Source organism: Pelodiscus sinensis, chromosome 4 (genome assembly GCF_049634645.1).
Source record: "Pelodiscus sinensis isolate JC-2024 chromosome 4, ASM4963464v1, whole genome shotgun sequence".
Lineage (NCBI taxonomy): Eukaryota > Metazoa > Chordata > Testudines > Trionychidae > Pelodiscus > Pelodiscus sinensis.
In genome coordinates this window covers 68,360,570-68,386,182 of record NC_134714.1, presented here as the reverse complement: position 1 = coordinate 68,386,182, position 25,613 = coordinate 68,360,570, and the positions used below count along the sequence as shown (strand labels likewise).

The window sequence follows — 25,613 nt, the reverse complement described above, 5'->3', positions numbered from 1 at the left end:
ACACAGTCCCTCTAGTATAGCGTTAGAGCATGTTGGCAGGGCAATATTGGGCAGCTTGCATTTATGCTGCCAACATAATATCTGTTTTGAGGATACGAAAGAGAATTAAATAGTGCCCCAGTCTCATCAAGTGTAAAATAATGTAGTTTTGAAATCAATGGAATGACTCCGCTTTCCACCAGCTTAAGAACCTAACCCACTGTCTTTCACTGGCTCTACATTTGTGCAGTTGTTTTTCGAACTGTAAGAATGAAATATGAATGAAGTGAGTGAGTAATCCAGACATTATAGCTCTAGGTTAGTGCATGAAAAAAGTGAAAATGACTGGAAAATATTTTAACTTATAGGAAAACTGAATCAAATGAGAAATCTTTAAAAAAAAAAAAAGAATAGCATAAACATTAAAAATTACAATTTTCAATTATTTTTTTTTACTTTTAATAATCTAAGTTATTTTGTAACACAACAAAGGCATTATTTTAAAATGACCATTAACCTATAAAACTCCTTTAAGTGGCTAAGAACTTTTACATTTTCTTTGCAACTTCGGGGGGTTACTGAGTTAGTCTGTACAGGATAAACTTAAAAAACAACAAATGGTCTGGTAGCACTTTAAAGACTAACAAAACAGGTAGATGGTATCGTGAGCTTTCGTGGGCACTCCGGTCATCTGAAGAAATGGGCTGTGTCCACAAAAGCTCATGATACCATCTACATGTTTTGTTAGTCTTTAAGGTGCTACTAGACTATTTGTTGTTTTTTAAGTTTATCTTCTTTGCAGTTAGGTACTTTTGTGTTCTTGTTCTAGCAAGTAATCTGCCATAATGAAACACGAGTTAGATCTTTGTCATTTAAATATGATGCGTTACTCAGATTCCTTCTGTGAAATGCAGTAATGCTTGGACTAATGGAGGGCAGAATGTTTGCCCTGGCAAGTGTGCCTACTCTCATTAATCCAGAGGGCGTCATAATTAGAAACTAAGTTGTTACCTTTCTGTATCACCACCACTAGCAACTCCTCATGTGATAGGTATTCTCCATAACCTTGAGGTTAAGCCTATATATGTGCAAAAGGGAAAAAGGCCTGTGAGGTGTGCCAGGAAAGGAGGGATTGTATTGACCAGTGCTGGAAAATAAGAGTGAAGGAAGAGAAGGGAATTCCTGTGGGTTGACTTGTGTTAACTTCTACTTTAAGGCAAGGATTTTACTGATGATGCATTCTGCACATTTGGCCACGTAAAAGAAAAATTACCCCCCCCCCCCCACCAAACTATGCCTTTAAAGTTCCTTTGTTGTGAGAAATGTAGCCTAGTTGTCCCCTCTCATTTTGCTTTCTTTATAATAATCATAAAATCATAGAATACTAGGACTGGACAGACCTCGAGAGGTCATCGAGTCCAGTCCCCTGCCCTCATGGCAGGACCAAATACTGCCTAGACCATCCCTGATAGACATTTATCTAACCTACTCTTAAATATCTCCAGAGATGGAGATTCCACAACCTCCCTGGGCAATTTATTCCAGTGTTTGACTACCCTGACAATTAGGAACTTTTTCCTAATGTCCAACCTACACCTCCCTTGCTGCAGTTTTAAGCCCATTGCTTCTTGTTCTATCCTCAGAGGCCAAGATGAACAAGTTTTCTCCCTCCTCCTTATGACACCCTTTTAGATACCTGAAAACTGCTATCATGTCCCCCCTCAGTCTTCTTTTTTCCAAACTAAACAAACCCAATTCTTTCAGCCTTCCTTCTTAGGTCATGTTCTCTAGACCTTTAATCATTCTAGTTGCTCTTCTCTGGACCCTCTCCAATTTCTCCACATCTTTCTTGAAATGCAGTGCCCAGAACTGGACACAATACTCCAACTGAAGCTTAACCAGCGCAGAGTAGAGCAGAAGAATGACTTCTCGTGTCTTGCTCACAACACACCTGTTATTGCATCCCAGAATCATGTTTGGGTTTTTTGTACCACAGCATCACACTGCTGACTCATACTCAGCTTGTGGTCCACTATAACCCTAGATCCCTTTCTGCCATACTCCTTCCTAGACAGTCGTTTCCCATTCTGTATATGTGAAACTGATTGTTCCTTCCTAAGTGGAGAACTTTGCATTTGTCTTTATTAAACTTCATCCTGTTTCCCTCAGACCATTTCTCCAATTTGTCCAGATCATTTTGAATTATGACCCTATCCTCCAAAGCAGTCGCAACCCCTCCCAGCTTGGTATCATCTGCAAACTTAATAAGCGTACTTTCTATGCCAGTATCTAAATCGTTGATGAACATATTGAACAGAGCCGGTCCCAAAACAGACCCCTGCAGAACCCAATTGTTATACCTTTCCAACAGGATTGTGAACCATTAATAACTACTCTCTGAGTACGGTTATCTAGCCAGTTATGCATCCACCTTATAGTATCCCCAACTAAGTTGTATTTGTCTAGTTTATTGATAAGAATATCATGCAAGACCGTATCAAACGCCTTACTAAAGTCTAGGTATACCACATCCACCGCTTCTCCTTTATCCACAAGACTCGTTATCCTATCAAAGAAAGCTATCAGATTGGTTTGACAGGATTTGTTCTTTACAAATCCATGCTGGCTGTTCCCTATCACCTTGCCACCTTCCAAGTGTTTACAGATGAATTCCTTAATTACTTGCTCCATTATCTTCCCTGGCATGGAAGTTAAACTAAATGGTCTGTAGTTTCCTGGGTTGTTCTTATTTCCCTTTTTATAAATGGGCACTATATTTGCCTTTTTCCAGTCTTCTGGAATCTCTGCTTTCTCCCATGATTTTCCAAAGATGATAGCTAGAGGAAAATCATGGGAAAATAATGTGCTAGCATTCTCTACACTTTGTTGATGCATGGAGCACATTGTGAGGCAAATGGAGCACATGGAGCACAATGATCAGGCAAAATGTATAGTTGTACTTATTAGTGAATGTTGGAGAAGTTGCAAGTAATTTCTTTAGGATGAATGATTATTTAATGCTGCACACTTGCTAGAAAATTCCCACATGCAGCCATTCTTTAAAGACCCTGCATCCAATAGATGTGTGCAGTAATCATAGTGCGTGTCAGTTGGAAAGAGAGATAAAAGGAATCATGGGAAACACCAGGAGGAAAAGGAAAATTGTACACCTGACCACAGACCTAAATAGATGGCACATCCATCCTTTGAATGAAACATCAAAAATTGGAGGGAGGGTTAATTGAAACCCCAATTTTCTATTGAATAGAAACTTTGGGTGGGAAATTTTTGACAAGCCCTCACATTTGCACCAAAATAGAATGGCACTAGCAGACTTACCCAGCGTTGCCCAGGTCCTTCAGGGCAGGGCAGGCCCTTGGGGATGTGGCGGCGGGGGGGGAGGGGAAGTGCAGGGGCATATCTCTCTCCCCCAGCACCCCTCTTGCCTACCTAGGGCTTGTTTTCCTCACACATACACCCCAAAACACCCCCAACCACCCGAGGTCTATTCTCCCCTCCAGGTCATCCCCTGGAGAAAGGGTTTGGCGTGGTGGGGGGCTACTTACCTGTGTTCTGGCAGGTAAGATAGCAGAGCCCCAGCCCTGCTGGCCATTCCCTTGATGGTAGAGCTGCTCCAGTGGCCACTCTGCAGGATAACTCTCCCCTGTGGGCTTGCTGGCCACAATGTCCACTCTCATATCCTGTCCCTTGGAGCAGCAGCCCCTCCCTTTGCATATTATGGAAATCTGTCCTTTTCCTGGGGTGTTCACAACCAAACCCTGACCTTGCTTTAAGTGAGGAGAGGAGGAAGTGGCATACCAAATTTGGTGGGACTAGTTCTTACTATTTAGGAGGAGTTCTTGAACAAACAGATGCACAGACATACGCACAGACAGACAGATGCTCTCTCTCTCTCTCTCTCTAGAATATGTATATATTTATATCTATATCTATACATGGTAATTTTACAAGAGGTCTGGATATAAGACATTACTGATGTCTGAGCTGTATTATGATTTTCAGTTAGATTTATTACTGGGACGATTGCACTCTTTACTGCAAATGCTGCAATGAAAATCCAAAACTGTACTGATGTTGAAATGCCTTCACATTCAACATGTATTTCGCTAATCTTTTCTTGGCCACCAGGGGGCACATAAACTCTATTTCTGTACTTATTGTACATACAGAGAGAACTTCTGTGGGTTTCAACAGTGACAATAATTTTTGTCACATTTACCTGGGTTGGTAGCAAACTGCACATAACCATACAAGAGAGTGGGATCAAAATCCTTCTCCTTCTGTACTCTCATCCTAGACTTTACCCAGGCATTCCGCCTATGCTGTGAACTGGAAGGAGCATTTACTTATTTATTTGTACATATTCTCGAGCATGCTAGGTGCCTCGCAGACAAGTAAACTCCTGCCCACAGAGCAAAAAAAGGAAATGAGAGCAGCTTCCCGGTGGACGGTAGGAGCAGACAAGATAGGGAAGGAAGCATAGGCTTTATAAATGCAGGGTCAGACCCTCAGCTGAAGAGGTCTGAGTGTAGGAAGGTGGCTTCTCCAGCCAAGGTCAATTCATCAACCTAAAGGCTGCTTTAAGTTACACCAGCTGCTGCAGTCTCTCTCAGGAATTGCTGCATCAGTGCTCCATCCTGCCTTTAGCACACTACCTTCCTGCAGCTCCATACCCCGAATACACTCCTTTTAGGGCAGCTTTCTGCAGTCTGATTTAACAGTAAGGAAAAAAGATATGCTAAAGTGGGAATCTTAAAAGAAGCAAGGAGAAATACGGACACGAGGACACCACAGCCACCCCACAATAAAAATCTCTGCCTGTTTTGTAAAACTGACTGCAGAATTCCAACTTAGAGAACTTTGGCTAAATGGCCTCAGTGCAGTCCTAGTGCGTTTAATTGGCAGCATATTATAGAGGAAGTAAGCAAATAGCAACTATATATAAAGGGGTCTAGATAAGCATTTCTCATTGTAAGCCAGTCACTTCATGTGAATTAGTTCAGGATAAGTCGTCATGCCTAGATAGGCTCTTTTGAGCACCCTCGCCCAATGATAGCCAGGCAGGACAAGGACAGGACAGACATCTGGTGCTGTTATTGGCTTTTCCCTGCCCTTGCTTTGTCCAGGGCACTCTGTACCTATAACCTCCTGCTCAGAGTCTGTTGAATGCTACCCACCAGACTTATCTATTTCTGCCTTGGTGTGGGTGCTACTTCCTGCATAGGTTTACTTTATGCACTCGGGGCCGGATATACACCTTACACTCCTCTAGACACAGCATCTTCGGCACCTCCACTGCCTACAGCTGACCTTTATGTTGCACGCAATTTTAGAGAGGTAACGTACCTTAGAGCACCAGCACCCCTAGGCACATGCCTATTGTACCTAATTGGAAATCTGGTCTGTATCCACTTGCTTGCACCTGTGACCAATGTGTGCTGATTGGAAGGAGACTGTTTAGGCTATGCTGCTTTTCCAGGCAGCTGTGCTCCCTTTAATATTAGGCAACCACTGAGTACAGTATCCATGTGGCTCTGCCCTGTGCCCTTTTTGCTAAAGGAATCTTGTTTACATATCTTAGCCATGAACTGATATACTTACTCCCATTCCCTGTCCCATTGTAGTCAGAACCTCAGAGAAGAAAATTTTCACAAATTAGGGATTGAGGCCTTCAACAGATCTGCTTTATAAATATAGTTTGACCCTGTGCATTAAACAGTATCTGTCCTGCATTATAATGTCCCAAGAACCACACCAGATTGCAGGCTTAGGACTGTAATGAAGTTGGGTTGAGTGATGAGCTAGTACCATTTGCCTTGAGAATGAAAAATATTCAATGCAATGACCCATATAAACTGCTGATGCTGATTGGGGGTCCAGACAATTGTTGATCTTTGCAGTGTTCTTTGTTTCGATTGTCTCTACTCCTCCTTGCTGGTTGCTAGGGCTGTGGAGGAGGAGAACACGAATGGCCAGTCAATCAAGCTGCAGGAGGCTTCAAAAGGTCAAAGTAATGCAGCCCACTGCAGTCTCTCACAGATTTCATGATGGATTAAGTACTTTAGTCTTGTGAGAGCTTGTAACAACGAGGAGGAACAGGAGATGAATCTATTATTATGGCACTAACAATAACGAGAGAAAATGGTGCAAACTCAGCTCACTCATGTTAGAAGTTCAGGTGTGTGGGAAAAGCCAGCTGCTGGCCAGGTAGTTGGACATGGTATATTCCTTTACACCAACATGTGATGGGCCAGATTCATCAAGGTTTATTCTTTGGCCTTCCTCTGAAACACTTGATATTAACTATCCATTTTTCTGTAGCTGTATGGACCCTGCAGGGCTTGCAGAAGTGGCAGCCTGTTTGTGTGCAGATGGTCAGAGATGGAGAGAAGTGCAGTGTTTTAAATAAGAATATAACACATTCTAGAGTTGCTTTTCTGCCCCTCATAAAAGTTAAGTGGATTGGTATAGAGCACATTGGACCTCTCCAGTCACGTACATAAAGGGAGACACTGCCATTAACTCCAGTGAGTGTTAGGCCCAGGGCACACTAGTTCAGGAATTACTAAGGCTGGTCCACAAAATTATTTCTGAATCTTTTTTCTTTTCTCTTTCTTCTCTGTTTTGTTGCTTCCCATGAAAGGTTTTGGTTGGCTGTCCAAGATCTCAAAAAACAACCTTTGCAGGATGTAGCCACCAGAGTGGAAGAAATCTGGCAAGAGTTTCTAGCTCCAGGGGCACAAAGCGCTATCAACCTGGACTCCCACAGCTATGAGAGAACAAGTCAAAACGTCAAAGACCCGGGGAGGTACACATTTGAAGATGCACAGGTTTGGATTTTGATTTTATTACTAGTAAGAAACTAGTAATTAATAGCTAATTTGATGGTAATTTCTTATATTCTACCTTGGGAGCAGTATCCACTTCGTTTTTTTTTTTTTGTTTTTTTTAAGAGTGTGCAGTTGGAAAGGACATCAGTGATTTCAGTTCAGGCAGGGTGAACTGTATTTTCTTCTCTAAGTCTGTTGGGTTTAAGAGGCTAATACTACCCTAGAAACAAAGATGTTCCTAAGCTGACAAATCTACAAGGATTATGAAGCTGGAGCAATGTCGGGTCTGGGCCATGGACAACCAGCATATACTGGACAGTTATCAAATTACTGTCAAGATATGAGTAGCAGAGTTGGGCTGAATCAGGTAAGAATACCAGGAAATCAGGAGCAGACACCATTTGCAGAGAGGAAGCAAATTGTGGAGTTGGGGTTGAGCCAGAGTCAAGAGATGGAGCCTAAGGTTCACAGGCAAGGTGTGTGGAGTGGAAGCAAGGAGGTAGTCTGCATCATTGCTCAAACAGCTCCCTGTGATGGCTTACTGATTTATATATGTGCATGGACCAGTCAAAGAGCTGCCATACATGCCCCACTGGATTATACTTCTTGAAATGTCAAACTTCACAGGGTTCCCCCATAAAGGCCTAGTCTGAGCTCCTGATGGCAATGTGAAAGCATTGGCATCCTGGAACCAATATGGTCTCAAGTTCTAGTCCCACAGGGGCATATATCATATCTCATCTTCAGGCTCTCCATCAGAGTGATCCAGACTTGTTGGGTGAGTTTTTTGGAACTCCCTCATCAGGTCTGGGGTGTGGAGAAGGGAAGCACATTGTCAGCTATATTTTTTGGAACCTTAATCTTCCCAGTCCACAAGATAGTACAGATAGCCATGTGTCTGTTGGGAATGGAGGATGGCATGCACTTTAGACTCCTCCTGACCCTGGATTTGGGTTGGTGCTTGGGAAAGAATTAGTATAGTACTTCAGAAGAGAAACATAAAACCTGGGTGTATTTTGGGGGGCTGGAGACGCTGTAGATGAAAGGTAGCCAAGCTGATCTCTTATATCCAGAAGGCCCAGGAGAGTCTGCTGGTCTTGAAAATATTTGTGGTAAGCCACATCTTCTGGCCTACTATGAAGGCCAGAGTTCCCTGTTATCAACCGTCTATATGCTGCCTGTAAGCCTTCTTCACCTCTGGCTGGTTCTTGAGCTCCTCCTAGATAAAACAGATCTGTAGGACCCAGTTAGGACCTGACTGGTCCTGGTCCAGGGAATTTGTCAGACCAAGGGAGGTCAATGCACTGGGCTCTCCACTTTTCCTCCTGGCCGCCCTGCTGCCCGCTGGGGGTCTCCTGGAACTCCATTTCCTCCCACCTCCTCTCCCTGTGGTTCTACTGACATCCGAGGCTCTGATTTTGCCCTTCAGTTTCGCTACTACCAGGGGTTTTCCCCAATGGCCCCATGCCCGGAGCTCCATGCTCCTGTTGGCAGTTCCCCTGCTGCCAGAGTCTCTCCCCAGTGGCCCCGCTGCATCCACAGACTCCATGCTCTACCCGCCTCCATCTGGCAATGCTTCTGGCCCCTCGGGGGCATCCTGATGATGCTGGACCAGGAGTGTTGCTGGATGAGTGAAGTCCAGATTATGGAGTGTCTACCTGTAGCAGTCCCCCTTTTGTGATAAAACATCTGCTTTCCTATTTCAGTTTCTCAGGTGATAAATGATCTAGCAAGACAGTGTCCTGGGTTTTCAGTGCTGACAACAGGGGCAGCTAGTATGTACTTGTCAACTGTCAAGTTGTGGTCAGAAGATAACTAGTAGAGTCAGAGCCAAACTGGATCGGAATTTCAGGAAGTCACAGTTAAAGTACATTATATAAAGAAGCAAAAAGAGAAGTGGAAGAGTAAATCAGATCAAGGAAATAGGGTTGGCAAATAAGATCAGGAAAACAACGGAGAGCAATTTCATTATCAAAGAGGCACAGTAAAAACTACAACAAAAGTCATGAATGAGCCCTGATTTTTAAAAGTCACCATTGTAAAGTGATGCTCCAAATTGCTGCACCAACAGTGCAGTCAACAGGGATGTATTTTGGAGACAGACTGTAGCACAATGCTTTTTGTAAGGTTAGGAGAGTACTCTTGAAACTTGAATCAAATACTATATTTCTCTGAACCTTGGTCACGAATCAGAAGAGGCGTGTGGAGATTCTAAGCATAAAGTAAAGCAGCCTGAAAGCTGCTTTTAAGGCAAAATAATAACTCTCTTTCTCAGCCACACCCTGAAGCAGGTGAGTAGGTGCTATGATACCTCTGTGTCGCCTGTGGAGGTGAAAATGTAATGGGAGAATATAGCCCAAACTTATTTTGGATAGAACAGAGTGAGTGCCAAAGATAATGATTAAAATAAGTAGTATTACTGTCAAGAAGTCCATCTTGCTTTCAATAAACTTTTAATTAGAAGAAGGCAAAAAAATCTAGACTTGGACTGATCTATTTTAATTGCAGCCCAAAGGGAGCTAATATAATCAAATGGAAGTTCTTTAAACCAGTTTTAGTTAAATGTGTTCATCTTCTGGTAGAATTTGATTCCCCAACTTTCTGTTGCAGTTAATGGAAATATTCCCATGACTGAGAGATTAAGTGATTCAGAGTTGCTCTGCTGTAATCTCTATTCTGGGTGAAGATCAAATCCTTCACCTACAAAAACACCCCAAAGATAGAATTCAGAGAGAGACTTTATGGGGTGTAGGTATCCAAGTTATCTGCTTGTACACTGAAGATTGCATCTAATAGTTGATAATCCTTAGAAAGCTGTGCCAGTAATTTGAGTTAATTGGCAAATTAACTAATGAGGCTAAATAATACAAAAAAACAGAAATGTGAGGTAACATAAATGCCATATGTCTAGTTAAAAAAAAAACCTAAAATATTGGAGCTACCATGGGTTTACTCTCAAGAAAGGCAGGCTCTGTTTGCACTGCCAGTTTTCGTAAGGGCTCTCTCTGAAGATGTCTACTTTAAGATGTGGTATGGGCTCAACTGGAGCCCAGTCAATGTAGGCTCCACATAGTGTGCCTTGAGCATCCTAACTACATCCCTTCCCAGGTGAGAATTGCCCTCCTGTGTAACTGGGTTGGCTGCCTCTAGAGCCCTAGCATATTGTGGGCACCTTTCCTTTACCTTAGTGTACAGGCACCAAGGTCCCATGAGAGTTCAACACATCACATTCCTGTGGAGCAAGCTAGACATAGTGAGTCAAAACACACCCATGGCAAGGAAGCAGAAATGTGACAGTTATGTTGTAAACTACACAAGACAGGACACAGAAAAAAACAATGTGAAAGTCTGGAGATAAGGAGAGACAACAATTCCGTTTACCAAACAGTGCATTCATTAAATTCCAATGGCTTAGAGATGCCCTAAGAGGGGAAAAAGAAGGCTGGCTCAGCTGAGAAAAGAAAAACACTACATCTGAATTAATAAAATAGGAAAAGGTGACCATGGAATAGTATCTTGTCTGTATGCTGATTTATGAGATGGCATCTGTACAAAATGCCAGCAGCAGGCTACTGGGAAGGAATTTTGGCATAGCAATACATGGGAAAAGGCAAAATGTGCTTCAGACTATGAACACTTAAGGACCACAGATTGAAACTGGAGCTTATTACTGTTATAATTCATTTATATAACACTTTAAATGTATACAAGATTTATACAACATGGCACAGAAGATAGCTTCCCTGCACTAATAACTTAGAAAAGATACAACTATATAGAACAAAAAAAAAAGGAGGACACAGAGCTACCTTTGCTGACATATTAAGAAGCATTTTAGGTGAGCCCCAGGCAAAACCTTTTGATGCTAATCCCACTCCCAACCCCATTTTAAGGAGGGTTGCATTTTGCTAATGGCCCCTAACTTTATACTAAGGCGAATGAAAATCTTAGGTCCAAACATCTCTGAACTGTTGAATAGTTGTAATCCAAATCTAAATTTTAGATAAATGTAGTCTCATTACAGTGGTCCCAATCAGATAGATTTATGCACAAATAAGTATTTTGCCACCTTTCCCGGGTTGAGTATGTTAGGGTGAGTCAATCCTGCCCTGCAAAGCTTCATGCATCTGATATTTTACTCCTGTATTCTCACACTGCTGTTTGTATCCATTCTGCACTGTAGCACCTCTTGCTATTCCAGTCACATCACATGCCCCCATCAATCTTTGCCAGCACATGTAAGTCCTAGCCAGTCCTGTCCTATGCTATTCCTCTCTTGAGCCCAGCTCCCCATTTCCACCCTGGACTTTATAAGTGTCCCCCATTTCTAATTTGGCTCTGATTCCCCATATACACAGCTATGCTAATGCTCCTCAACTTTGATCTGCAGCATCTTTTGTTATTCCAATCCTAGGCCCCTCTGGAGGAGACGCTGCCAATTTAAATGATTATTTTCTGCTCTTAGACAACTGCCCACTAAGCAAAAGATTATAATGATCAAAACAGTGTTCACTTGGGACTAAAGCAGCTTTTAATACAAGGACACCATGGGGAAAGGTCAGCTCAATTAAACCAGTGCACCACTTAGCAAGTTCTAAACTCTCAGAACAGTTATCAGCATCACTGAGCAACCAGTATGAGGCCCCAAGACATGACACTGCCGGGGTCAGCTCTGGAAAGTAAATAGGTACCAGTCTTTCCAAACATCCCCCTTCTGCAAATGAAGCTGCTTATTACCAACCCATTGCTTACTTCAGGTAGAACTAGGGGCTGAATTATGTGACACACACAAGCTCTGCTTTGTCCTGACATTTTGGGGGCTTTTCTTATAAGTCCCATTTTATTTTTTCAAATTTGTACTAGGTCCCTAGCCCAGTGAAATGTCCTCTAGCCTTCAGAGAGCAGATGATCTATGTTCCAGTCTCTCAGGCATGGCATTATGAACCAATTTCAGAAGAATGCACTGCGGTTTGATGCTCAATTGTAGGACATTTCCTGGTTGATTATGGTGTCAAGCCTACTGTAGTAGAATGTGCCATATAGTTGCTCTTGAGGTTTCTTTTGTAGATGGTTGGTTGAATTTTTGTATTATTTTTCTGGTTTGATAAACCAAACAGATATTGTAGCTTTATATTCAATTACCTGAAGTAATCAGCTCTTGATTACTATGGAGATGATTTAGTGAAATTCAGTTCCAGTCTCAGCTCAGTATAGGATCTGAGAGTACTGCTCAGATAGACTTTGTCTACACAGCAGTGTTATTTTGGAATAACTGACGTTATTCTGAAATAACATAGTCTGCGTCAACACACAAGCAGTTATTTCGACATAATGTCAAAATAATGTCGAGTTAGAGGGCTACTTACTCAGACTCCTGTAGCTCTCATTGTACAAGGAGTAAAGGAAGTCGGGGGAAGAGTGCTCTATCTTGAAATAACTGCTGTGTAGCAGTGTTGTCTTCAAATCGTCATTGTCAAGTCCAAGTCAAGTCTCAAGTCACTGCAGTTCAAGTCTCAAGTCAAGTCTCAAGTCCCTACAGTCACTTTCGAGTCAAGTCCCAAGTCAAGTCTCAAGTCTTAATTTAAAAAATGTCAAGGCACTTTTGTACAAGCCATCAATATCAGCATTTTCGGTCAATTTTTTCACCAAGTCGATTTAACAAAATTAGCAAGTCTCAAGTCGAGTCTCAAGTCACAAACAATGAACCCGAGTCGAGTCTCAAGTCGAGTCACCTAGGCGACTTAAGTCGGACTCGAGTTCAAGTCATGGGACTCAAATCAACAACTCTGCGGTGTAGACGGCACCAAAAATTGAAATAAGCTATTTTGACTTAAGCTGAGCAATTAGCGTAGCTCAAGCTGCATAGCTTATTTTGAGTTTAGTCCTGCTGTGCAGATGTGCCCATACTTAATTCCAAAGCAGAGTTAGATCATTGTGCCAACCTTCATGCTGCTCAGACTAGAGAAATATTTGGGCTGTGAAATCTGGATCCAAATCCAGATCTCAGCAACCGCATATGTGAATTTAGTGTGTGCTGGCACGTTATAAGAAAAGGAACATCTGAAAAATGTTCAGGATTTTGTTTTGATTCCATCTTTATCTGAGACTATTGCAATAGTAGTGTTAGGCTCATGTTGAATTCAAAAATTAAAAGCAAACACTTAATGCGTCACTGGAGATGTTCTCTAAGTGTAAGGTGGGCTCTCTCAGAGGGTATGACTACACTACAAAGTTAATTCGAACTAACGGACGTTAGTTCGAATTAACTTTGATAGGCGCTACACTAGCGCTCCGCTAGTTTGAACTGAATTCGAACTAGCGGAGCGCTTAGTTCGAATTAGGTAAACCTCATTGTACGAGGACTAAGCCTAGTTCGAACTTACTAGTTCGAATTAAGGGGTGTGTAGCCCCTTAATTCGAACTAGTGGGAGGCTAGCCCTCCCCAGGTTTCCCTGGTGGCCACTCTGGCCAACACCAGGGAAACTCGTCTGCCCCCCTCCCGGCCCCGGACCTCTTAAAGGGGCACGGGCTGGCTACGGTGCCCGTGCCAGGTGCAAGCCTGCCAGCACCCAGCCAGCAGACCCTGCACCTGGCACGGCTCGAGCCAGCCACCCGATGCCCCCCAACCCTCCCCCTCTTCCCGGGACCAGGCTGGAGGCTCCCAGGAGCTTGCCCAGGACCGCAAGAAGCGGGCACCCGCCTGGTCCAGTGCAGACATTGTGGACCTCGTCCACGACCTCCGCACTAGGCACAGGAAAGCGGCTGTCTAGGGCAGGAGAGCTGCCAGCCTGGCCACCCAGGAGCAGATTTGCATGAAAATCAAGGTGGTCCACTGAGACCCCCGACCCTGAGCTTAGAATGGCCATACTGGGTCAGACCAAAGGTCCATCTAGCCCAGTAGCCTGTCTGCCGACAGTGGCCAACCCTAGACACCGTGGAGGGGATGGACCAACGACAGTGACCAAGCCATTTGTCTCGTGCCATCCCTCTCCAGCCTTCCACAAACTTCGGGCAGGGACACCACTCCTACCCCCTGGCTAATACCACTCCATGGACCCAACCTCCATGAATTGATCTCACTTCTCTTTAAACTCTGTTCTAGTTCTAGCCTTCACAGCCTCCTGCAGCAAGGAGTTCTACAGGTTGACTATTTGCTTTGTGAAGAAGAACTTTCTGTTATTAGTTTGAAACCTGCTACCCATTCCTTTCCTTTGGTGTCCTCTAGTCCTTCTATTATGGGAACTAATAAAGAACTTTTCTGTATGCACCCTCTCCACCCCACTCATGCTTTTATAGACCTCTATCCTATCCCCCCTCAGTCTCCTCTTTTCTAAGCTAAAAAGTCCCAGTCTCTTTAGCCTCTCTTCATATGGGACCTGTTCCAAACCCCTCATCATTGTAGTTGCCCTCCCCTCTCCCACCCTCTCTCTTCCCCTCTCGCACCTCCTTTTCCCAGTCTCCCCCAGTTTTGTTCAATAAAGAGAGATTCTATTTTTGAACACAATTGTCCTTTATTTTGTACATCAGGAAGGGGGGCTTGGGAGAGGTAAGTGGAAGGAGGTGAGGGAGGAATGGGGTTCGAGCCCCCGATGGGGAGGACTGGGCTGGCTCTGCGGGCTTCTGGGGGTGGAACCTCTCCTGCAGCCCCCCAATTGCCTCCTCTCCCCAGATGGCAGCCTGCGGCAAGTGCAGCCTGTTTGATGGCCGAGTGCTGTGATGTGCCCAGTGTGGGTACTCCGGGCACTCCAAGCCAGGACTGCTTTGCAAGCGGGGCACCCCTGAGAACTGTCTGTCCGGGGTGGGGGTCGGGTCCCTTTAAGCACAGCCCTCGGCTAGCCTGAGACAGCATCTCCACGCTCTAAGTCCTCATCTGATGCACTGCCGGCACTGCTTCCGGCCATCCTTAACCCCGGTTCAGGGTCCACTCTGTGTGGACATGCTAGTTCGAATTAGCAAAACGCTAATTCAAACTAGTTTTTTAGTCTGGATGCGTTAGTTCGAATTAGCTTAGTTCGAATTAGCGCTGTAGTATAGACATACCCAGAGGTTTTTCTTTCAGGGAAATGAAAGGTGTACAGGTTTGTGTGTATGTGTATTGGTTGATTGGTGTTTTCAAGCAAGGAAGAAATGAACAAAGCAGATGAGGAGCAATGTTTTGCATGTTGTCTGTTCAGCAGAGTGATCTCTCTTTCATGGATCTTGAGTAAAAATGACTGGAAGAAAGGAAAGTTCGAAAATAATAATCCTTTGCAGAACTTCAACATCTTTTGTCCAAAGCCCTTAAAGCACTTTATAAACAATTTAATCATATCATTCAACCTCCACACAAAGCATTGACCAGAACTCAGGAATCCTCTCACAATCTTTTGCTGTTCTCTCCAGACTACATTGTTTTCCTAATTAACATTCTCGGTTGTTAAACTTTTTGTGATGTCCTTCTATGGAAGATACTAAGCCAGACCCATTTCTTCTTTACTTCTCTGGCTGTGTTCAACTCCTTTGGGCTGTAGGGGGCAACATCTCCCTCCATTTCTCTCCAATATCTCTACCTATGTGTGGTCTATTGTGATTGCAGAAGCATAATTCTCTCCTCCCTCTCCCCCCTCCCCCGCCCAGAACCCTCACTCACCATGTATGTCTATCTGCTCAGCTTGCATTAATATGCAGACTAAAGAATAAATACATTCTCTGTGGATTTCCTAGAGCAGTCTGTGACCAAACATCCTGAATCTAAAATGGGGGCAGGGAGGACCCTCTTCAAGAGAATAATTAAGTGTATGTAGCAAATAGTGAAAACCAGGAAAGTAAAGTGGAAGGGTTAGAGCTGAGTCCCTGTTACTGTAGAAGCAGAAAACAAAAGATATCAAACAGGGATCTGTATAGTAGCAGATATTCAACAACTCATTCTTTCAGTTTCCAGACTCAATAAAAAGGATGTCTGTGCATGCTGCATATCTTCAGGTAGTTCATGCCTTAGAAACAATTTTCATTTGAATGTATTGTGAAGTATCCATATTTTGTGACTGAACTGATGAACTTGAAATCTCACCACTTTATGACAAATGACATGTTATGTCTCAAATGACAGCCTTTGTCAAGCTATTGTCTCTCTGTAGGGTGGGAAATCAGTGATTGACTCCTTTCCTGTACTGCACAAGGGTGAGGGGTTTAGAAGAGGGCATAAGGAACAAGGTCCCAGCATGTACATTCAGGGATATAAAAGCTCTCCAAAGCATATGGGGACATGATGATAACTATACTGACCAGCATGTTTGTCCACACGGTATTTCCCCAAGGAACAGCAGTTTGCAGTTTCCTGTGCCATAAACAAAAGCAGCTCCTCTTTCATGACTCAGCATGCAACTTCTGAAACCAAAATCTGATCAGAGAGCTATAGTCAGAGCACACACGTATGATATGATACTTTGCAATAACTTTCACTTATCTCTGAAAGCTCTGACACAATTTGTCACAGCAGGGTTGCTTTCTTGTATGTAGCTGTTGCCATTGGTATGTTGTATAATATTTGCTATTGTAGGCTAGTCAAGGCCAAATCCTGACCCTCTGCTCTAACCCATGGGAATGCCCAAAATGCAATAAAATGACACTTCTGCTGCAGAGGAACTCCAGACGTCCCTTCGCACAATGAAAGTCAGCTTTGTGGTAGCACTTTCTCCATGGGAACATGGAAAGGGGAGTGGCAGGTAGGTTGGGGTTGTGACAGCGTCGTGACCAATGAGCTCAAGAACTGTATGGATCAACTGAACAATATGTATGGGGCTGCAATGGGTATGGCCACTACTACCAGTGCTGGAGGCTGCAGTGTCACCTGGTTGACGGGATTCCATTCCCTGCAAAGCCTGTCTACATAGACTTCTTGCCAGGAACTGGTCTTAGCAATGGTCATTGCTCTCAAAACCTAGCACTGCTCATCCAGAGTTAGAATACTGAAGCCACTCCTGTCTCCCAGAAGAACTGTTTCTATAGGTAGTTCTAAATCTCCCTGAAGTAAGAGGATGGCCCTGGCTTTGTACTGCAATCCAGAAGGCTACATCTCTAAAGAACACCCAGCAGTTTTGCATCTCTACTATATATTTGAGGTTTAAAAACATGTATCAAAGAGATTTCCAATAGCTCTGATGCTAAAGATACATCTATATATTATAAACTCACGGTAAAGCTTTACATTGCGTTTCCAACTATGGATCTATAGAAATAAACAGTAGATTCCTGTACATTATACAAAGTGAACTGTGAATGTTTAAGGTAATTTCTTTTGCTTGATCACCATCGTACTGTACCTTCAGCCCAATGTTTATTTCAATCATGGTTTTATAATTTCTAGTTTAGCAAGGAGGTAAATCCATATTATGATCTAATTACACATCAGTTTTTAAATAACAGAATCACTTGCTTGAGTACAAAGGAAAACCAACAGCTAAAACTTCAGATGAAATGTATTGTGTCATTTGAATAACTTGAGAATAGTCACATAGCTTTTTCTCAAATTTTCCAGAGCAATTCACTCTCAGGCAAAGACCTTTTGTGTCACTTACCAGTCTGAAAAAATTCATTTCTAAACTATACATAAACTATAAGCTGCAACAGAGTTTTCCTGTGGTCATTTATCTGAAGCAATACTAGCTAGCAACACTCTGTTTTAACCAGAGTCTCAAGTGGGGAAGTTTGTAATTTTGCTATAGTTGGTCCATACAGAGAACCACTAAAATAACTACATAAAGTGGGGGGAAGGGAAGAAAATTGAGAATGCAATAGAAACAAGAAAAAAAGCAAATACAGTAGACTGGGGGGTGTTGTTGTGGACTGAGGGAAGCTAAGGGTATTTTTGAATGAAAACCTTTTGAGTTCTTAATGGGTGTTTTTCTTTTAAGCTATGTCTACACTGCCTTTTTTTCGGCAGAAGATATGCAAATTGCGCTTATTTGCATATCTTCTGCCGATCCTTTTAGCAGAAGAGATTTTGCTGCTAAAAAGCCCCATGTAGATGGGGCCATTTGTCGGGAAAAAAAACCCTTTTTCGCAAGATCCTGTAAACCTCATTTTTGGAGGAATAAGGGATCTTGTAAAAAAGGGTATTTTCCAACAAATGGTCTCATCTCCATGAGGCTTTTTAGCAGTAAAACCTCTTCCACAAAAAGGATTGGCAGAATATATGCAAATAAGAGCGTGATTTGCATATCTTCTGCCGAAAAAAAGTGGCAATATAGACGTAGCCTTAGAGTCTAGCTAGGTTAGGTCCTCCCTTCTGATACATTTTTCATGCACACTGTGAACTACATCTACTACTGTACTAGCTCCTGCTTCTGTTGCTGATGTGGCAATTCCTCCTACCTTGTCTGAATCAAGTGTCATTGTAGTTCTCAGAACTAATTTAAACTAAATGGCAGTCAATTAAGGGTGCCTTTAAAGAACGTTAGGTTCACCAATGACACGGGAAAGGTTTAAATGTTGTAACTCATTCTCTTTCAGCATTTGTTCTGTTCTTTTAGTGCACCAAGCTTGCTGGCGATCCCTGGGTCTGTGTTTGTGTTGTTGTGCTACAGGAATCCTGTAAACCAGGGCAGGATTCCGGAGGAGAAATGTAATGGGAAGCCTGTGGAATTTAGGTGGTGCATAGGCCTTGCATAGATCCTCTGTAAAGGGGCAATTTTTTTATTCTATAAGAATGTTTTATACTCCAAATGTGATAGAAACAGTAACCTAAGACACACAAAGAATATAGAGAATCTCAGAATGCATCTTCTTCCATCCAAACAGCTGCAGACAGGCATTAGCTTCTGCGTACTCCTAAGTATATACCAGAATGTGTATACTTTACATGAGCAAGGTAGAATCTGGGGGCATATCGGAATGCCATCTGGGCTGGAGGGGTGCAAGAATATATACTTGAGCCCAGAGTTAACAAGACCTGGCAAGCTTGGACTTTGTATGGATTTTGCTCCAGGCAGGGAACACATGAGATTATAGATGGATGTAAAAAAAAAAAACTCACTTTCCAAACACAGAAACTGCCCTTCTCTTGTAGACAAGCTTCAGAAAAAATAGCCCAAGATTTCCCACTAGTAAAGACACTTCAAAGGAAGAGTATTCTTGCTGAGTTCTACCAGGAACCCAGCCTAGAGGAGTGTGCTATGAAATTATTTTTTAAGTCACTCAACCGTTTCCAACATCCTTGTCTGGTACTCCCAAGGTCCTGGTTGGTTGGCTAGCTGCCACCCTCTGCCCTAGTCAGGGTCATTGTACTTTGATTGCTCAGGGGGGGAGAGACTTAAGATCTTGTTGCAACACATTGATTTGAAGCAGGTGCAGCTTTGAGACAGCTTCTGCTATCTCATCCACCTCCCACATTCCCGTCTGGATTTCCAACTTTGATAATTTTTTTTCTTTCCCCTCTTGTCAAGAAAATTTACAGAGCTTGTCCTTCATCTCTTTCCAAAGATGTGGCATGTGAAAGGAAAACAGCAGAGGGGTACTGCATCTTATCAGGGTTTATTTCCCCACACTTTAGCTGTCAGCCATAGCTAGGGTGTGATTTCCTTTACGTCTCTCCTAACAGTGGTAAAGAAAGTTTCCCAGATTTATTACCTAGTGGGCCCTTTGTTTTCCAATCCACAGAAGTGTCAACGTTTTCCTACTTATATTTTGTTATTTATTTTCACATTTACAGTGTAACGTGTTGCCACAGCCACTAAGCAGTTATTTGCAAAATTGGACACTATATAATACTATGCAGAAAGAATATAGGATGAAACCCTTAGAACAGGGGTGGGTAATAATTTTTGATAGCGGGTCACTCCAAGATTTTGGAAAGTGGTCGAGGGCCACATTCTTCCATGTTATTAATAGAGGAGATGTAGGGTCTGGAATGGAGGTTGGGTGCAGAAGGGAGCTTGGGGTACGGGACCGGGATGCAGGAGAGAGGTTGGAGTCTTGGGAAGGAGTTGGGATGAAGCAGGCAGGTTGTGATCTAGGGCAGGGGACTAGAGTGCAGGGATTTGGGATGTGCTCTAGGGTAGGAGGGGATTGTGATCTGGAGCAGGACATTGGGGTGCCAGATCTGGGAGGGAATATGGCTGTAAGAGGGGGACACAGGGTTTGGGAATGTTGAGTGGAGGGGCAGAGAGTTGGGGCAGGAAAGGGCTGTGGAGCCAGAAGCAGGCTGTGGCCAAGAGACTTACTTGTCAGCTGCCAAACTAGCCTGCCTTCCTGCAGAGCTTAAAATGTTTCCCAGCTAGCCAGCCTGCCTGGCTCTGTGCTTCATGAATAACTGAACCCAGGAGAAGGGGCGTGATTCATTTTAGCTGCCTGTTATTCTAACAATCAGCTCCCATTGGCTAGTTTCTGCCAGAAACTGGAGCTGGAAAGAGGGGTGCTGCTGCACCTTGAAGTGGTTTCCACCATATACAGATATTACAGTTTTGTTTAATAGTTCTCCGCACTCCCAAAACAAAATTGTTTCAGCACCCCTGCTAGTGGAATCCAGTGGGGGGGATCTATTTTACATCAGATGCTAGTCAATATTTTCATTAATAATGTGGATAATTGAGTAGAGAATACTCTTATAGAATATGACAGTGACAAGAAGCAGGGAGGGATTGTAAGCACCTTTGAGGACAGGATTAGAATTCAGAATGACCTCAATACATTAGAATATTGGTCTGAATAAACAAGGTGAGATTCCTTAAAGACACATGCACAATACTACACTTAAGAAGGAAAAATAAAGCACAAATACAAAATGGGAAATAACTGGCTCACCAGAAAAAGGATCTGGGGGTTATAAGGGATGACAAATTGAATACGAGTCGCTGTAATACAATTGCAAAAAAAGGCAAATAACATTTTCAGATGTATTAACATTCTCATATGTAACACATGGGAGGTCAGTATTCTGCTCAACTGAGCACTGATGAGGCCTCACCTGTAGTATTGGGGTGCCAGACTTTAAGAAAAATATGGACAGATTGGACGTAGTCCAGAGGAGAGTGACAAAAATGACAAAAGCTTTAAAAAAAACTTGATCTATAATGAATGATTGGGGGTGGTGGGGGGAGGCATGCATAGTCTTGAGAAAGGAAGACTGTTTGGCACCAATTAAAGTCTTGAAATACATTAAGAACTATTTTAATGAAGACTGTGATTAGTTGATCTCCATGTCCTTAGAAGGTAGAACAAGAAGTAATGGGCTTAATCTACATCAAGGAAGAGTCTGTTTAGGTATTAGGGAAAACTTTCTAATTGTAAGAGTAGTTAGGGACTGGAATAGGTTATTAAGGGAAGTTGTGGTATTCACAACATTAGAGGTTTTAATAAACAGGTTAAATAAACATCTGTCAGCAAAGGTCTAACTAGGTCCTGAAGGCATGACCTACATTTTCATGATTCTATGCAATATCAGGCACCTCATCCACTGTTGTTGGATGTTGGTGTTCTCATTAGTAACCATCTGTGACGGGAACAACATTAGACTGCGATTTTGTGAGTTGAGCTTCTGAGAGAAGGCCCTAGACAGAGCCAATGGGATACATAATAAAAGTCAGCCACCTGGCCTGTTCTTGGAAATTGTTCTTTTTGTCTTGCTCCAGAATATATTTTAAACTTATTTTTAAAACACTCCAAAGGAGTGTTGTCTAAAGCTTAGTGCACAGGACTGGAGTTTTATTAGTTTCATTCTGATTGCTAACGTTGAGAGGCAGTACCTAAAGGTAGTAGGGGAGTTGTTGTCGCAATTCTTAAAATAAAATGTCTCTTCCATCTTTTAAATGACAGTACAAGGCAGAATGTAATTTTTCCATGGCGCTCTTTGAGTAAGAATAATGGGCAGTTCCAGCCGCCTGCCCATTCTTTGCCTAATGAAACAGGCTCTCCTGTTCAGAGTTGCAGATGAGCTGATGTGGATTGCATGAATGATGTGTTTGTGTAACCCACACGCCTACTGGGTGTGGTGTACTGTCCCATTTAGTGTCAGGGAGACCACTTACAAAGAGAATAATGTGTCTGCTCTAGAGGTTCATGCACTAAGTTCCAGAGATCCCAGGTGTGATTCCACCAGTCATTGTTACATTTGCTTTACATAATCGCTGTATTAATTGCAGTTAACTCGGTTTGGGATGTGTGTTCTGTGAAATGAAATATTCTTCCAGAGTTCCAGCTGGAATGTCCTGAATTTCATGTCAGCAGCACCATATAGATAGGCATGTCCTGGAATATACATGTCTATGGAGGGCATTGCACTTTTCCATCCCTAAAAATGCTGTCTGTAGAGGAAGATTATAGCCTCACTACAGGCTATTCGCCCTCTCAGCCACACAGTAAAGAAGAGAAAAACATTCAGTTGGTCTGTAGGTTAGGAAATGGGGTCGCAGTAGGTAGTAATAATAGCCCAGAACAAGGAATGAATTAAAGTCATATGCACAATAGGACTCACCCATTTGCACTATATGAGACTAGAGCAGTTAAATTCACACATACTCCACTGTCAATCTGTTTTTCCCCAGTATTTATTATTTGAATGTACTTGTTTTTTTGTGTGTGTACAGTATTTCAGAAATTGTGAGGAGCTAGACACTGTAATTACAAGTCTTCTCAGTGGGATGCAGATTCCCTATATCTTAGCACAGCAGATATATCAGCAATATATTGGGATCTGTTTATAAAAGGTATCAAAGAGCAGAATGGACTTAGCCAGTTATTAGAGTCCACCATCCTGTGGTTGGATTTGTTGTGTATGCACGTTACATACAGGCACCCACCTTTCAAACTGGAATCTTTGTGGTCCATTCACAGCAGCTTTTTCAAGTGAGCCCGTGGGAGCTACGCTGAGCAGGTGTCAGCTGAAAGACACTCTTTGCAGAGCCCGGTAGATATGAGCTGGTTCAGGTGTCCAGTGAATGTTTCAGAAAAGCTATGTTATTAAATGATCAGCATATCAATCATGTCATCAATCAGGAGTTTAAGACAACCTTTGAATCATTCTAACTGAAAAAACAGATTTGTTTCTGGAAGCTACATATTTCCCATGCTCAACCTCCTTAACATTTCCTTTCCTCATTAACAATTAAAGTTGAGAAATAGTTATCAATTCCATAAAGTCAGTGCCCATAGAGCAGTGTTTCTTAAACTTTTTAAGACCGAGGAACACCAAACAATAATTTTTTTAATGGGGAACACCAAGGATTTTTTTGTTGAGGATGGCCATTCCCCAGGGAAAAGTTGTTGACCAAAAAAAAAAAAGCCCCCCCCCAAAGAAAAGTTGGGAGCAAAACAAAACAAAAAAAGAGGCTTGTCCCTTTAAGGGTGGCCATTTTGAATTCTGTTCTCTCTACCGCACCCCTCCAATTGCCTCGCACTTTAAGAAATGCTGCCATCGAGGAACAGTAGCAATATCACTGTTTGCTGGTTTCAAGGTGTGAAACCCAGGGAGAATGCTTAGGAAAAATTACATGAATATATCTACATTAGAGCTTTGGGTATATTTCTGCATTGTCTTGCATTGGAGGGATGTAGTCAAGATGTCGGTTCATTATTTATTTCATCTCAAGATATGATAAATCATTGTTTTGTTCTCTGATGTAAAGTCCCTACTCCTTCTAACAAAGATCAAATAGAGGCTGTTGTCTTGGCTTAGATGAAGACAATTTGCCCTAGTTAACAGTACTGGGGCAACAGCTTTAATGTGAACTGACCTGGTTTGGTATGTCTGTCTCTAATCTTCAAACACCTAGTGCCATCTGGCTGTATGACTTTGCGGCTATCAGGACTGAACAAATTTTTATCCCATAAGGATCGTTTCCTTTTGACAGCAAGCCCCCAGAATCTGATATAGGTTTCTCCATCCTGATCTTAGACCTCAGCACTCACTATGGACACTTGCTGAGGCAGTGATTCTTGACATGTGGGATTGGACCATGCAGAATTTGCCAGGTCCTTGGCAATATAAACTAGTGTGGGTTTTTTTCCCCATTAAGTGGCCTCCACACCCCTGCACCAATAATGTATTATAGCACATATTTTGTTCTCAGGTCTCCTTGTAGCCATCTCCAAGGCTAGAGTATTCTTTGTAACTATGCTAAAAAAGTCATGAAATTTATTCTTTCCTCCACCCACTCCTCAGAGAGCTAGACCATAATCTCTACCATGTTCCCAGCATGTCCTCAGAGGCTGGGAATGTCATCTCTAGGACTGGCCCAGTCTCTCCACAGACAATGGTCCTCTATGACAGTCTCAGGCACACTTACTCTCTAAAGACCAGGAATGTCATATCTCCAAATATTTCTAACCTAAGAGAGAATCATTTTTGTATTGCTTTTGGTCCCAGGAGGGGGAAACCTTATATATATTTTAGCATAGTTAGATTTCTAGCCCTGTTATGAAATGCTGCTTGTTGGGAATGGAGTTTGTGATGTAAGAGGAAATTAACTTGAGCCAGTCATCATCTGGTTTAATTTAGTACAATTGAGTCCTACAATCTTACTGAAATGCTGTGGGAGTTAAGTAAGTCACATGCACACAAGAAAAACATGAAACTTTTGATGACCAAACCCGTTATGTCCACATTCTTTTTTCCCCTTGTGTTGGCTGTGACTTCTCCATGTTCAATGCTGAAAAAATAGAGCAAATATTCTATTGTTGCTGAAGAGGGGAAGTTAAATCTCCTGGCTGTATTAGTCTTGGGAAATAAAATTATCCTCCCACTTTTCTTTTGTTTAATACTTGTTTGAGATTCTCTTTTTTAAGAATGCAGCAGGACAGACAGACTTTGACTTTGCTGTAAACAGGCTTTTTTCAGTAAAATCTTCTGCTATTCGTGAGATATAGAACATTGTGCCAGTGAAGACGGTGGTATCTGAAAGTGAATAACAAAAATTGACAAATAAATGACTTTCCATGCCAGAGTACATCAAAGGGTAAAGATGATACTGTGTTTAAGTAAAACGATTGCCAGCAATATCTACTGTACAGAGAGTGCAGGAAAAAAATTTAATAAGATAATAGACACACACACACACACACCCTACAACTCCAGGGTTGAGCAAAATTATAGCGATACTGGAGCTTTGCTAGGTTTGCCACTACTGTGGACATATGAAGCTCAGCCAACTCACTGATTCTCCCTTTTTCCTAAAGGTTCATGAACACCTAGATAGTGCAGGGAAAGGGGAAGGAGAGGAATTTAATATTATATGTATATACATAATTTAGCAAGATAAAGGAGATTTCCACATGCAAAGACTAATAGGAATGCCCAGTATTCCTGTTTTGCCACTTGTGAATAAGACTCTCTTTTTTACTGATATTCTGTCTTGACTCAATCAGGTGTATTTAGGTTTGATTTTGTTGCATTTGGCACAAGGGTTGTTAAGAGTTAAGAGAGGAAGTAGAAAACTGAGTTTTTCAAGATAGTTTGAATTATTAATTAAAACTGAACAAGTGAGTTAGAGATGGGGGGCGGGGGAACAGCACTGTCTGATTGCAGAGAAACTCCACCCACCAAAGCTCTGAAGTGGAGTATCCGATTGTAAGTATGATGCTCTCAGAGAAAACTCTTAATCATTCTTCAAAACTTGATAATCAGACAAAAAGGGACAGATTCTTTCATGCTTATTTTCATTTATGTAGCACAACTCTCCTTCAGTAGACTTTTGGATTTCAGTAGCATTAGATGGCAGAATCTGGTCATAATATGGTAGTTTCTGAGAACTTTGGGCTTTACAAATTCAGCTCCTTTCTAGGCTGCAGATGAATACATGTAAGCTCTTTGGG

The 25,613-nt window shown here is 42.4% G+C and overlaps 1 protein-coding gene across 5 annotated transcripts in view; it reads left to right on the top strand.

The window, feature by feature from the left end:
• Nucleotides 1-25,613, top strand: part of RGS6 (regulator of G protein signaling 6) — a 505,151-nt gene that overhangs the window by 435,482 nt on the left and 44,056 nt on the right. For all 5 annotated transcript variants that reach the window (XM_075927285.1, XM_075927284.1, XM_075927286.1 and 2 more), the window contains one exon: nt 6,644-6,830. In XM_075927285.1, the coding sequence (XP_075783400.1) occupies nt 6,644-6,830 (187 nt within the window). The remainder of the gene's footprint in view (nt 1-6,643; nt 6,831-25,613) is intronic.